The 12,586-nt window shown below is 38.2% G+C and overlaps 1 protein-coding gene across 1 annotated transcript; it reads right to left on the minus strand.

Annotated features, from left to right (window-relative positions):
• Nucleotides 1–720: 720 nt before the first annotated feature.
• Nucleotides 721–12,344, minus strand: LOC131169361 (uncharacterized). Its single transcript, XM_058128582.1, has 3 exons — nt 11,891–12,344; nt 5,963–5,980; nt 721–755 (listed from the first exon to the last, which is right to left on the minus strand). The coding sequence occupies exons 1-3, from the start codon at nt 12,228–12,230 to the stop codon at nt 721–723; spliced, it is 393 nt and encodes a 130-aa protein (XP_057984565.1). The 5' UTR covers nt 12,231–12,344.
• Between the last annotated feature and the right edge of the window lie 242 nt (nt 12,345–12,586).

Genomic DNA, 12,586 nt, shown 5'->3' on the forward strand with positions numbered 1-12,586 from the left:
TTGCAGTGGGAATTTGAGAAAATGATAAACATGAAAGTTGTTCCTTACTTTGTCTAGTTGAATTTCTTTTTTTTAATCACTCTATTTGGAGTTTTGTAGCTCAATTTATAGTCCAAAAACCACAACTGGCCGGATTGAAAAATTTCAGAACTGACCATATCTATAGTGCAGTGAACAGTGATTGTAACTGCCTTTTTGGTTAAGTTCTGCTCATAATTTGGGGTAGGTTTCTTCATGAAAGTTGTTGGTCTATATCTTAACTTGTTGTTGTAAAAATTTCAGGTCAATTGGGCCATTCTACAATGAGTTAAGGCCAAATGAACAATCACTGTTCATTTGGTCATTCTGCAGAATCTGGTTGCAGGACATCCGGATTGGGGCAAGCTTTGGGTCCACTTGCTTTGGTCTTTTTGGCATGATTTCTTCACTAAAATTGTGCCATTATGTCTCTAGTTTCATGTCCAATTGGCCAAACACCAATTGAACCTACACAGCCAAAGTTATGGCTGTCCAAACAGGCTTGACTCACAGCCACACCTGCTGCTCTCACTAGGCAGCATACCAAATCAGTTTGTAATGCTATAATTCACTCCAAATTATGGTCAACTTACCTCAAATGGTCACTAATTGACCATTAAAATTTTCATTCACCATTACATAAGCAAAGTCCAAATTTCTCTCCAAAACCCTAGCTCAAATTCAAGGTTCACACAACACATGTCATTTAGGCATACTAATCCTTTTCAACTTTATATCTACACATCAACACCATTTCTAAGCCATTTTAAATCCATCAAAACCATCAACATTATCCCTTTCTTAGGGCTGCCAAATTCCATGGTGTACATACACATAAGTTTTATTTCATTTAATTTACAATTTCATACTCATTTTAAGTCCCTAACATGGAATAAGAGAGATATATGCATAAATAAGCACTAACCTTTTTGAAACCAACCTTGAGCTTGTTATTCTTCAAGATTTCTCCTAGAACCATAATAATCATAATCAATTATAACTTCACTTTCCTAAATTAAATATCCAATAAAAATTCAACAGCATTTCCCCTTAAATTGGACTAAACTCCTATCATAAATCTTAAATCCACAACCACCCATTAATACCTAATCTGGCAGCTTGTGCATTCAAATTTATATATAATGATCTAACTGTTAGATAAATCCCAAATTTTAACCATATATTCAAGACATCCCTATACAATGTCAGTAAAAATTTTAGCATCAAATAATTCTATATCATGAGATATCAAAACATTCATTCAACCCTTCAAAATCTGAATTTTTGCAGAAATCAGTCTTACTCAGACAGCTCATGCAAAACAATTTATATCTCATAAACCACAAGTCTAAAATTCACCAAATTTTAACCCAGCAGCCTCAACATCCCAAATATCATTTGTACCAAATTTCATAATTTTATAAGCATCCTAACTATTTATTTTTCTCATATTTCAGTAGCCAAAATTCAGAATTCAACCTATAGACAGCCTGTGTTCAACAATATATTTCTTCAAATCCAACCGTTGAACAATCACCAAATTTTAGCCATAACTTCCACACATACATACCTCAAACATATCAAAAAATCAGCCATAGATGTTGAGCCAAACTCACCTGGACGGAAGAGAAACATGCTGCCCTGCTGAACCCCTGTTTCTGCTACTGTTCATCTCCTTCTCCTTCTTCCTTTCTTTCTTTCTTTTCCTTTTCTCTCTCTTTCTCTCTTGATTCAGCCCGTATGAAGAAGGAAACTGCTGGTTTCTTTTGTTTTTATCTCATTTTTTCTTCATTTTTATCCCTTTTATTTATTTTGTCAAGTGGTGATTGGTTGGGAGTGCTTAGTGACATAAGCATGATGTCAAAATTATAATTTTAATTCATTTTCTTTTCTTTTCTTCTCTACTCATTTTCAATTTAATTTTTAGCAATATTTATTCATATTTTAGATCATAATAATTATTTGCTTAACGGGACAAGTCGGCCAAAAATCATCTCTGAAGACGAAATGACTAAAATGCCCTCCGTTTGGCTTAACGGGCCAAAATTGTCTGTACCGATTGAAAAATTTTTCTAAATATTTTCTTGGCATTCTAATGCCATAGGAACCTCAATGACCATTCTCTGGAGTCCCAAAAATTATTTTATGAATTTTTCCCCAGGTCTAGGGCTCCTAGTTGCGATAACCGCAACTTCCCACTAGGTTACCCATCGCTAGGGCACCTGCTCATTTAACTTGGTTGTATTTTATTTCTAAAATTTTTTTCAAAATTTTTCTTATTAATATTTGAGTTAATTATAGTTCCTCACTTTAGTTTAAATATATATATATTTTTTTGGACGTTCTAGCTATCCGGACCGACACTGGTCACCGGAATAGTAGACTGTACGAACTAGCTAAAATAAGGATGTTACATTCATTATTGTGATGGTATTGTGCACGATGATTTGACCTCCCCGACCATAGGGAGTTAGAATCACATCGAATATGGCCCTTTCGGATTAGTCTTGCATAGTTAGTGAGATAAAGCATGGTTTTCGAGATAAAGAATGATTTTTGAGATAAAGAATGATTTTTGAGATACAGCATGGTTTTTGAGATACAACATGATTTTTGAGACACAGAATGTTTTTGAACAGTAAAGAATTATGATTTCAGTTATGATTTATGTATAATTGATTTTGTGGGAACTACCTTAAATGGTTAGTCATGATTTGATAAATTGAATTTCGTGATCAAAGTCATTTTATACAAATGATTTACATTATTGGCAATGAATATTTTGAGTTTTGGAATTTATTGAGTATTCAGATTTCCAAATTATTTACTGTAAATTTTGTCAATGTATATTGTACTATGTTTTAAATTATAGTTGTGCACCACTGAGTTTACCACTTAGCGATAGCTTTGTATGCTGTCGCAGGTAAGAAGAGCATAGAACAGTGAGTAAATTTCTTTGAAGACACTTTCAAATCAGCTCCAGGTATATTATAGGTATACCCATGTACATAGGTTTTGATGTATGCATGTAATAATATGTATGTAAATTATTTGAGCAGTTGTATAAAAACTCTTGTAAAACATTTTGATATGTAATTAAATGTAAATTATTGTAAACATAAATTTGAGATTTCATTTACTTGAATAGTTTTGTATTATAAATTTTGAGTCTTGTAATCAATGAAATGTTTCTTTATGATGAGATTAGTTTGAAAATGAATTGATTGTTTATTGAGAATTGAATTGTGAATTGAAATGAAGTTATTGAAGTTGTAATTGAGAAAACATATTGGGAGCATTTTCTTTTGCAAGATTGAAGAATTGTTTTCTCAAAATACAGCCGGCACTTTGCCGAAATTTTGAAAAAAATTTTATAACACCAGATTTTAATCGATAATTTAAATTTCACGAAAATTGTTTTAAAATCCCTTGTAGTATATCTAATGGGTTATTGGTAGGCGAAGTATGGTAATTCATTAGGTGTACTACGGGATCATGTTACATCTTACAGAGGAGTAGGGTGTGACAGAGTAAACCAGCTAAGGTGCATTCCTGTTTAGTCATATGGAAATTTGTCAAAAAATTCCCAAAAGACTCAGGAAGGGACTGAAGGATCAAATCCGTCTGTAGTTGGAAATCCATGTTGAAGTCAAGATGTTCCAACTGCTCAATCAGCCAAATCATCTTGTGGACATGATCCCCAACATTCTGTCCCTCAGACATCCTCATACGGAATAGCTGTCTAGATATCTCATACCTAGCATTCCTGCTGTGCTCACCATACAACTCTTGTAGGTGAAGGAGGATCTCACTCGCACTCTACATGTTCTCATGTTGCTTCTGTAACTCATTACTCATGGAAGCAAGCATGTAACACTTAGCTCTCATATCATGCTCCTTCCACTTGTCCAAAGTTTCATGTTCTTCTTGTGTGGCCTCTGAAGGTAAGGGACCAGGAACATTTGAATCTAGAACATATCCTATATGTTCAAGGTTCAGGACAAGTTTTAAATTTCTCAGCCAATCAGACAGATTAGGTCCTGTCAACCTATTGTGATCAAGTATGCTTGCAAGGATATTGGATGGTGGTGGTTGTTTTGTGCTCATTTTTATCATAAAATTAACTGTAGAAAATAATCAGATTAATTAGTAAATGTATCATGTAATTAACCAAAATGATTATGGTCTTTTAATCAAATTGGTCCTCCCACTAACTTAGCGAATCCTACACTTCCAAAGTAGAAAACGGAAATCCTAGTTGGATGGATTTCTAGTGGGTGATTGAATTCTTATAATTCTATTGATCATCCTTAGGTACATCCATTATTGGAATTACAATAAACTATAAGTGAGCAACTCCTTGCCCATCACATCTCATGTGAGGTTCAATCCTTTACCTGGCCCCTAATGCTCAAAATCTCAGGTACATCGATTATTGACTTATCTTGCATTAGTTATGTTGATCCCATTGAGCCAGTAATTATGCAAATAATTTTAATGTCCTCAGGTACATCCAATATTGGGCACTAAACCATTTACATATTTACAACATCTCATGCTTAACAATTATTCTTAAGAAAATCTCTTAAATTAATTGCATTTTATGCAACTATTTAAAATTTCTTAAAATAATTGGCCCAATGGAGGGCCTATGTTATAATTACTTTAATTATAGCATTTCCAACTTAATCATTTGTTTGGAAGATTTTATGGTCATTCTTATTACTATTAAGGTCTCACTTTGCACATTATCCAATTAGCATGCATATATTATATAATAGCATACATTCCCATACATTTCATGCATTCATGGATAAGCAATAAATATGGTATGATCATGGACTTTCTAAGGGATTCAATTCTGAGCCACCAAGAATTGAATCAGGGCATTCCTAGGTGTATTTCATTCATTCATTCATTTTACAAGAGTTGCTGAAGGAGTACATAATCAAGACTTGATCTTGAATTCCTCCCACTGGTCCCACCAATGCTCTTGACCTCCTTGAACTTCTTGCAATCCAATATTACATGGTAATCCTTGGCATACCAAGGTGAATTTACAGGAACTTAAATAAATGAAATTACAACCCAAAAATTATTACAAACTTAATAATACATGCCCAAAATAAATTAAAATGAATTAATTAATTTACAATCCCAAAGAAACATAAAAGAAATAAATCCAATCACATTGGTCTTTTATAGTCCATGATCATCCATCATGCATATCACTATTTAACAATTAAATAAAACATACATACTTAAATTAAATTGAATATCTCATATTCAACTTAAAAATCCAGATTTGAATATGTGACACCCCTTACCCGTGTACAGTATACCCAAGTAAGTAATGCCACCTGGTGTACCGGCACACTCTAATATTTCTCAATTAATTTAGAAAATGCTTTTGCACATAATTTATGAAATACAAATTATTTAAACCATTTATCAAAAGTATCATGCATTTAAGGTTCCGAAAAATTTTAAGAAAATCCGGCGGAGTACCGGCTAAAAATGGAGAAAACCGTTCTTCGGAACCTGTTAAAAACACTTCCAATACTTTTATTTCATCATCTCAAACTCCAATATCCCAAAATCTCAACAATATTTCTCAAACATTCATTATCAACACCAAATTCAATATCATGATTTCCACATTTCAATTTCCATTTTCATTCATCATTCACATGTGATGTTCGCATGTAAATCACAAGTAAACATCTACTTTTCCATTAACAAATACAATTTTCATAATTTATATATACATCAAAATATATTACATGAGATCAAATACATATGAGAAAATACAAATCTACCACAAAATATCAAAATGACAAACTGACACCTAGTGCCCTACCGATGCACTGCAGGTAGTGAGGTGACACAGACAACGAGCGAAGCGTCGGATGGACTCACCCGATGCGTGGTCTCACGGGCTCACGATCGGGATCTCCAGTACCTACGCGTGGCAAAAGCAACGCGCTAAGCAATAATGCTTAGTGGTGCAATAATATAATAGAAGAAAATAGCAAAAAAATAAATGTGTATGCAAAGTGTATGCTTTCTTTGTTTGATTTTGGTATATTCATTAATTCATTAACTTTGTTCACTTTTATTCATTTGGTTGCCCCAAGTAACCTACACTAGACGACTGGACTGGATAACGGGTAAACTGGAACTGGTTACCTAGTCCCACGGGCCGTCACACCAATGGTTGCAAATGCATCTCCGGTGTGCATGAGCGACTAACAAGTGTAAATAATGTCGAGCACAAGGCCAAGTCTCAATGTAAAGTCGAATGGCTAAAAGCCATGAAATCACAGAATGGCATTGTTGCCATGTGCGATCGCTAACGGAACCCTATTGGCATGCCAAACTATCCAAACCAATCTTGTTAGGTATACTAGGGCATTTGAAACTCTTAAATTTGTCAATTTGTGAATTTCAACTTTTTGGTGTCACTATTCATCATTGGTCAACAAAAATGTTGACTTTTAGAATAAAAATGTGTACATTGCCTTTGGCACTCCCAACATACCACATTTGGTGTTTAAAACTTGTTGGCATTAAGTGTTAATGCAAATTCAAAGTGTAACCCACACTAGCAGAAAATTTCAGTTTTGATGCCCTAACTTCACTGTTCCATTGGACACTGTTACTGTTGGAATTTGAAGAAATGTAAAACATGAAAGTTGTTCCTTATTTTGTCTAGTTGAATTTCCGTTTTGAATCACTCCATTTGGAGTTTTGTAGCTCATGATATGGCTCAAAAACCCAAGCTGGCCGGATTTCAAATTCTGCAGATTTACCATATCTACAGTAACATGAACAGTGACTTGAGTCACTTGGTTGACTGGGTTCTGGCCATAATTTGGGGTAGGTTCCTTCATGAAAGTTGTTTGTCTATGTCTTAACTTGTTGCTGTAAAAATTTCAGACCAATTGACCAAATCTACAGTGAGTTATGGCCAAATGAACAGTTACTGTTCATTTGGTCAAATTCTGCAGAGGCAGTTTCAGGGTTCCGGATTGGGGCCAAGTTTTGGTCCTCTTGCTTTGGTCTTTTGGGCATGGTTTCTTCAGCAAAAATGTGCCATTATAAGCCTAGTTTCATGTCCAATTGGCCAAAATTCAATTGGACTTACACAGCCCAAGTTATGGCTGTGCAAAGGGACTGAAATTTCAGTCCCTATGCTGCTGTCCATAGGGCAGATTTCACCTCACTTTGCCATAGCATTTTTCAGTCCCATTTATGGTCAACATATCTAAAATGGTCACTAATTGACCATTACAATGTGCCCTAACAATTTCCTAAGCCAATTCACATTTTCACCCTTCCAAACCCTAATATCCAACTAAATTTACTCATGAACTTAATTAACATACTTAGTTTAATGTCCATGTGTTTTAATACTTTAACCATCATTTCTAGCCACTTTAAATTTATCAAAACAATCAACCTCATACTTCCATAGGGCTGCTGAAAATTTAAAGTACCATAACTCATGTAATTTACTTCAATTCTTTAAAATTTCTTAGCTCAAATGATATTCTAACTAAGATTAAAAGAAGGAGAATGAAGTTTGTAGCACTAACCTCACTTAGGGCAGATTTTTCCCACCTCTAAACTTCACTTTCCTTCACTTTCAAGGCTGCCAAAAGGTTGTTTAAGGTGTGGAGTAAAATTTTAATGAAGAGAGGTTAGGGTTTTGTGGTGAAACAAGGGAGAAATTAAGCTTGAGAAGTGAGGTTTAATGGAGTTTGAGAGAGGGAGAGAGGTTCACGTTTTGGCTGCACTAAGGAGAGAAGGATGGCTGCTGAAATTTTGTTGAATTTAGTCTTCTCTTATCTCTTTTAATGGTTAGTCAAACAATGGCTTAAGTGTGATTGGTCCAACTTTTTAAATGATGTCATTTTTGCCTTATTTTTGCATTTTCTTTTCTTTTCTTCCACTACTCATTTCAATTTTCATTTCTAGTAATATTTCTTCATATTTGATGTCATATTAATTATTTACTCAACTGGGCAAGTCGGCCAAAAATCACCTCGGAAGGCGAAATGACCAAAATGCCCTCCGTTTGGCTTAACGGGTCAAAATTGTCTGTAACGATTGAAAAATTTTTCTAAGTATTTTCTTGTCATTCTAATGGCATGGGAACCTCAATTACCCTTCTATGGAGTCCCAAAATTATTTTATAATTTTTCCCTGGTCTAGGGCTCCTCGTTGCGAACCGCAACTTCCCTCCGATTACCCATCGCTGGGCACCTACTGCTTGACTCGATTGTATTTTATTTCTAAAATTTTTACTAAATTTTTCTTATTAATATTTGAGTTAATTAGGTTCCTAACTTTAGTTTAAATATTTTTCCGACGTTCTAGCTGTCCGACCGACACCGTCACCGAATGAGAATGTACTGAGTGGTTACCGGAGGGTGTTACAACTCTTCCTCTAATTTAAATTTCGTCCTCGAAATTTACTCGATGCACACAGTTGAGGGAACTGTTGCCTCATCGTTTCTTCACTTTCCCAAGGTGCCTCCTCGGTGTTGTGGTGCCTCCAAAGCACTTTCACCAGTGGAATGTGTTTGTTCCTCAACTCTTTCACTTCCCGAGCCAAGATTCGTAGAGTTTCTTCTTCATATGTCAAATCCGGTTGTATTTTAATTTCTTCTCTGGAGATGACATGTGAAGGGTCTGAGCGGTATCTTCTGAGCATGGATACATGGAACACATTGTGGATCTTGTCCAGCTCTGGTGGTAAAGCTAGCCTATAGGCCACTGGACCCACACGTTCAATGACTTCATATGGGCCAATGAACCTAGGGCTCAACTTACCTTTTCTTCCAAACCTCAATACCTTCTTCCATGGTGACACCTTGAGGAACACTTTGTCTCCAACCCCATATTCTATTTCTTTTCTCTTCAGGTCGGCATAAGATTTATGTCTGTCTGAGGCAACCTTCAGATTAGCTTTGATCAATTTTACCTTGTCCTCAGTCTGTTTCACCAGGTCTGGCCCTACCAGTTTGTCTTCGCCCAATTCAGTCCAGCACACTGGAGTTCTACATTTTCTCCCATACAGTGCTTCATATGGGGCCATTTGGATGCTAGCTTGATAGCTATTGTTGTATGCGAATTCTGCCAGTGGGAGGTATCTATCCCAACTTCCCTCAAACTCAATGACACAACTCCTCAGCATATCCTCAAGGACCTGACAAATATTTCATGTTATTGTTATCATTTCAATTCAATATTTGTATCAATTTCGTGGGTTTCAATTGTTTACCTGGATTACTCTTTCTGATTGCCCATCCGTCTGAGGATGGAAAGCTGTGCTGAAATGGAGTTGTGTACCCAAGGATTCATGCAATTTCTTCCAAAATCTCAAGGTAAACCTTGGGTCTCGATCGATATAATGGAAAGTGGGATTCCATGCGCTAACTATCTCACCGATATACACCGCTAACCTCTCTAGTGAGTAGTCAGTCCTAACTGGCAGAAAGTGTGCTGACTTTGTCAATCTATCCACTATTACCCATGCTGCATCATGTTTCCTCTGGGTGAGAGGCAGACCACTTACAAAATCCATGGTGACCCGATCCCATTTCCATTCAGGTATGCGTATAGGCTGTAGCAATCCTGATGGAACTTGATGTTCTGCCTTGACTTGCTGACATGTCAAGCATTTAGTCACATAGTCACCGATATCTCTCTTCATACCGTGCCACCAATATCAAGCTTCAGTCGTGATACATCTTTGTACTTCCAGGTGCATAGCATATACACTAGTGTGTGCCTCTTTTAGAATACTAGCTTTCAATTCCCATCATCCGGTACACACGTCTTCCTTTGTAAATGAGACACCCATCCGCTTTCACCCCATAGTCGCTGCTTTTCCCTCCGAGATCTTGCTCATAATAGCGATAACTTTTCATTTGTCTTTTGCCCATCTAGTATCTGCTTTGTGAGTTTGGCCTCACTTGCAACTCAGCCAAAATAGCTCCATCTCGAATCAAAGATAGATGGGCATTCAATGATCTCAAGGCTGTCATGGATTTTCTGCTCAAAGCATCAGCAACTACATTTGCCTTCCCAGGATGGTAGTCAATTACACAGTCATAATCCTTCAGGAACTCAATCCATCGCCTCTGTCTAAGGTTGAGCTCCTTCTGGGTTGGCAAATATTTTAGGCTCTTGTGGTCTGTGTAAACGTAGCACTTTTCACCATACAAATAATGCCTCCATATCTTCAGTGCGAAGATAATTGCTGCAAGCTCTAGATCATGGGTAGGGTAGTTCTGTTCATGTGGCCTTAGCTGTCTAGAAGCATAGGCGATCACTTTCCCCTCTTGCATCAACACACACCCTAACCCATTATGAGAGGCATCACTGTAAACCACAAAATCCTTCCCTGACACTGGCTGTGTTAACACTGGTGCCTCTGTCAACATAGCCTTTAACTTCTCAAAACTGGTCTGGCACTTGTCATTCCAGTCAAATCTGACATTCTTGTGTAACAACTTGGTCATTGGAGCAGCTATTAGGGAAAATCCCTTCACAAATCTTTTGTAATACCCAGCTAGCCCTAAGAAGCTTCTGACCTCAGTTGTGTTTCTGGGAGGCTTCCATTCCATTACTGCTTCTATTTTCTTGGGATCCACCCTAATCCCATCAGCTGACACTATGTGTCCAAGGAATGCAATTTCATTCAGCCAAAAGTCACACTTGGACAACTTAGCATACAGCTTCTTTTCTTTCGTGGTTTGCGTAACAATCCTCAAATGCTCATCATGTTCTTCCTGGTCTTGGAATACACCAAAATATCATCAATAAAGACCACTACGAACCGATCTAAGTGTGGATGGAAGATACGGTTCATAAGGTCCATGAATGCATTGGTGCATTTGTTAGGCCAAAGGGCATCACTAGAAACTCATAATGCCCATATCGGGTCCTGAATGCGCCTTTGGCACATCTGCATCCTTCACCCTCAATCGATGATACCTCGATGCGAGATCAATCTTGGAAAATACTCTGCTTCCCTTCAACTGATCAAACAGATCATCAATTCTAGGCAACGGATATTTGTTCTTCACAGTCACTTTGTTTAACTGTCGGTAATCGATGCATAGTCTCAAAGTCCCATCCTTCTTTTTCACAAACAGCACTGGAGCTCCCCACGGTGACACACTGGGGCGTATGAACCCCTTATCAAGCAACTCTTGCAACTGAGTTTTCAACTCCCTCAACTCAGTGGGTGCCATCCTATAAGGAGCAATGGAAATGGGTGCTGTACCAGGCAATGTCTCAATGGCAAATTCGACTTCCCTTTCTGGTGGCAAACCAGGCAACTCTTCAGGAAATACCTCTGGGAAGTCTCTCACTGTGGGTATGTCACTCAGGTTTGGCTTAGCCTGCCTAGTATCCACCACATGTGCTAGGTAGGCTTCACAGCCTTTTCTCATTATTCTTCTTGCAATCGTGGTGAGATGACATTGGACAGAAATCATCCTTTCCCACAACTGTGATCTCATTACCCTCTGAAGTTTTTAGAGAAATTCTCTTCAATTTGCAATCAACTATTGCCTGATGACGTGACAACCAATCCATTCCCAATATCACGTCAAACTCATGGAAGGGCAACTCAATTAGGTCTGCCAAGAATTCATACCCCTGAATCCTCAACGGGCAACCCTTGTATACTTTGTTCACTACCACATCAGGCCCAATGGATTAGTGACCAGAATGTCTTGGTCACTCTCCCCTACCAATATCCCCCTTTCTACGGGTAGGTTGATGCAAATGTAAGAATGAGTGGATCCTGGATCCACCAATGCATGCACAGGAGTATTGTAGAGGGAGAACGTACCCCTGATGACGTCCGGGGCATCTTGTTCCTCCTGAGCTCTCAAGGCATAATTTCTGGCAGGTGGTCTGTTATCTGGCCTCTCTGCTGGCTCAGATGTAGGCCTCTGAGATGGTCCCACAGCTTCGGATTTACCAGACCTTCTACCCCTTGGTGGTGCAGGAGCAGGTCTGTCTGCTTGTGTCGGAGCAGCTGTAGTAGTTCTGCGTGGGCAGTTCCTCAGTTGATGTTCTGCCGACCCACATCTCAAGCAAGCACCAGTCACTCTCCAACATTCCCCCTTGTGCCATTTCTGACAGTGTGGACACGCAGAAGATGCTGGGGCTGGTCCCCTGAACCCCATCCCTGGAGAGCTGCCCACTGATGGTGTGGACTGACCTCTCCTAGGGGTGAACTGTGGCCTGGGCCCTTGAGACTGACCCTGACCCTGTGGCTGACCCGAACTCTGTGCAGGAGGACCCTTAAACTTCTTCCCAAATCCAGGTGGAACTAGACCGACTGGTCCCCTCTTCTCGTCTCTCCTTCCAGTCTGCTCATTGATTCTCACTTTTTCAACCCTTATTGCAGCTTCCACTAGCTTGCTAAATTCTGTGATTCCCAAGGCAGTGAGCTGTATCTTGATATTGTCATTCAGTCCCTCTTCGAATCTCTTGCACCTTTCAGCCTCATTAGGGACTATCTCCCTTCCGTAGCGGCTTA

Source organism: Hevea brasiliensis, chromosome 10, assembly GCF_030052815.1.
Source record: "Hevea brasiliensis isolate MT/VB/25A 57/8 chromosome 10, ASM3005281v1, whole genome shotgun sequence".
NCBI lineage: Eukaryota > Viridiplantae > Streptophyta > Magnoliopsida > Malpighiales > Euphorbiaceae > Hevea > Hevea brasiliensis.

Bases quoted from the DNA above. Each gene is read 5' to 3' on its own strand.
- LOC131169361 (XM_058128582.1), bottom strand. From the start codon at position 12,230: ATGGGGTTCAGGGGACCAGCCCCAGCATCTTCTGCGTGTCCACACTGT.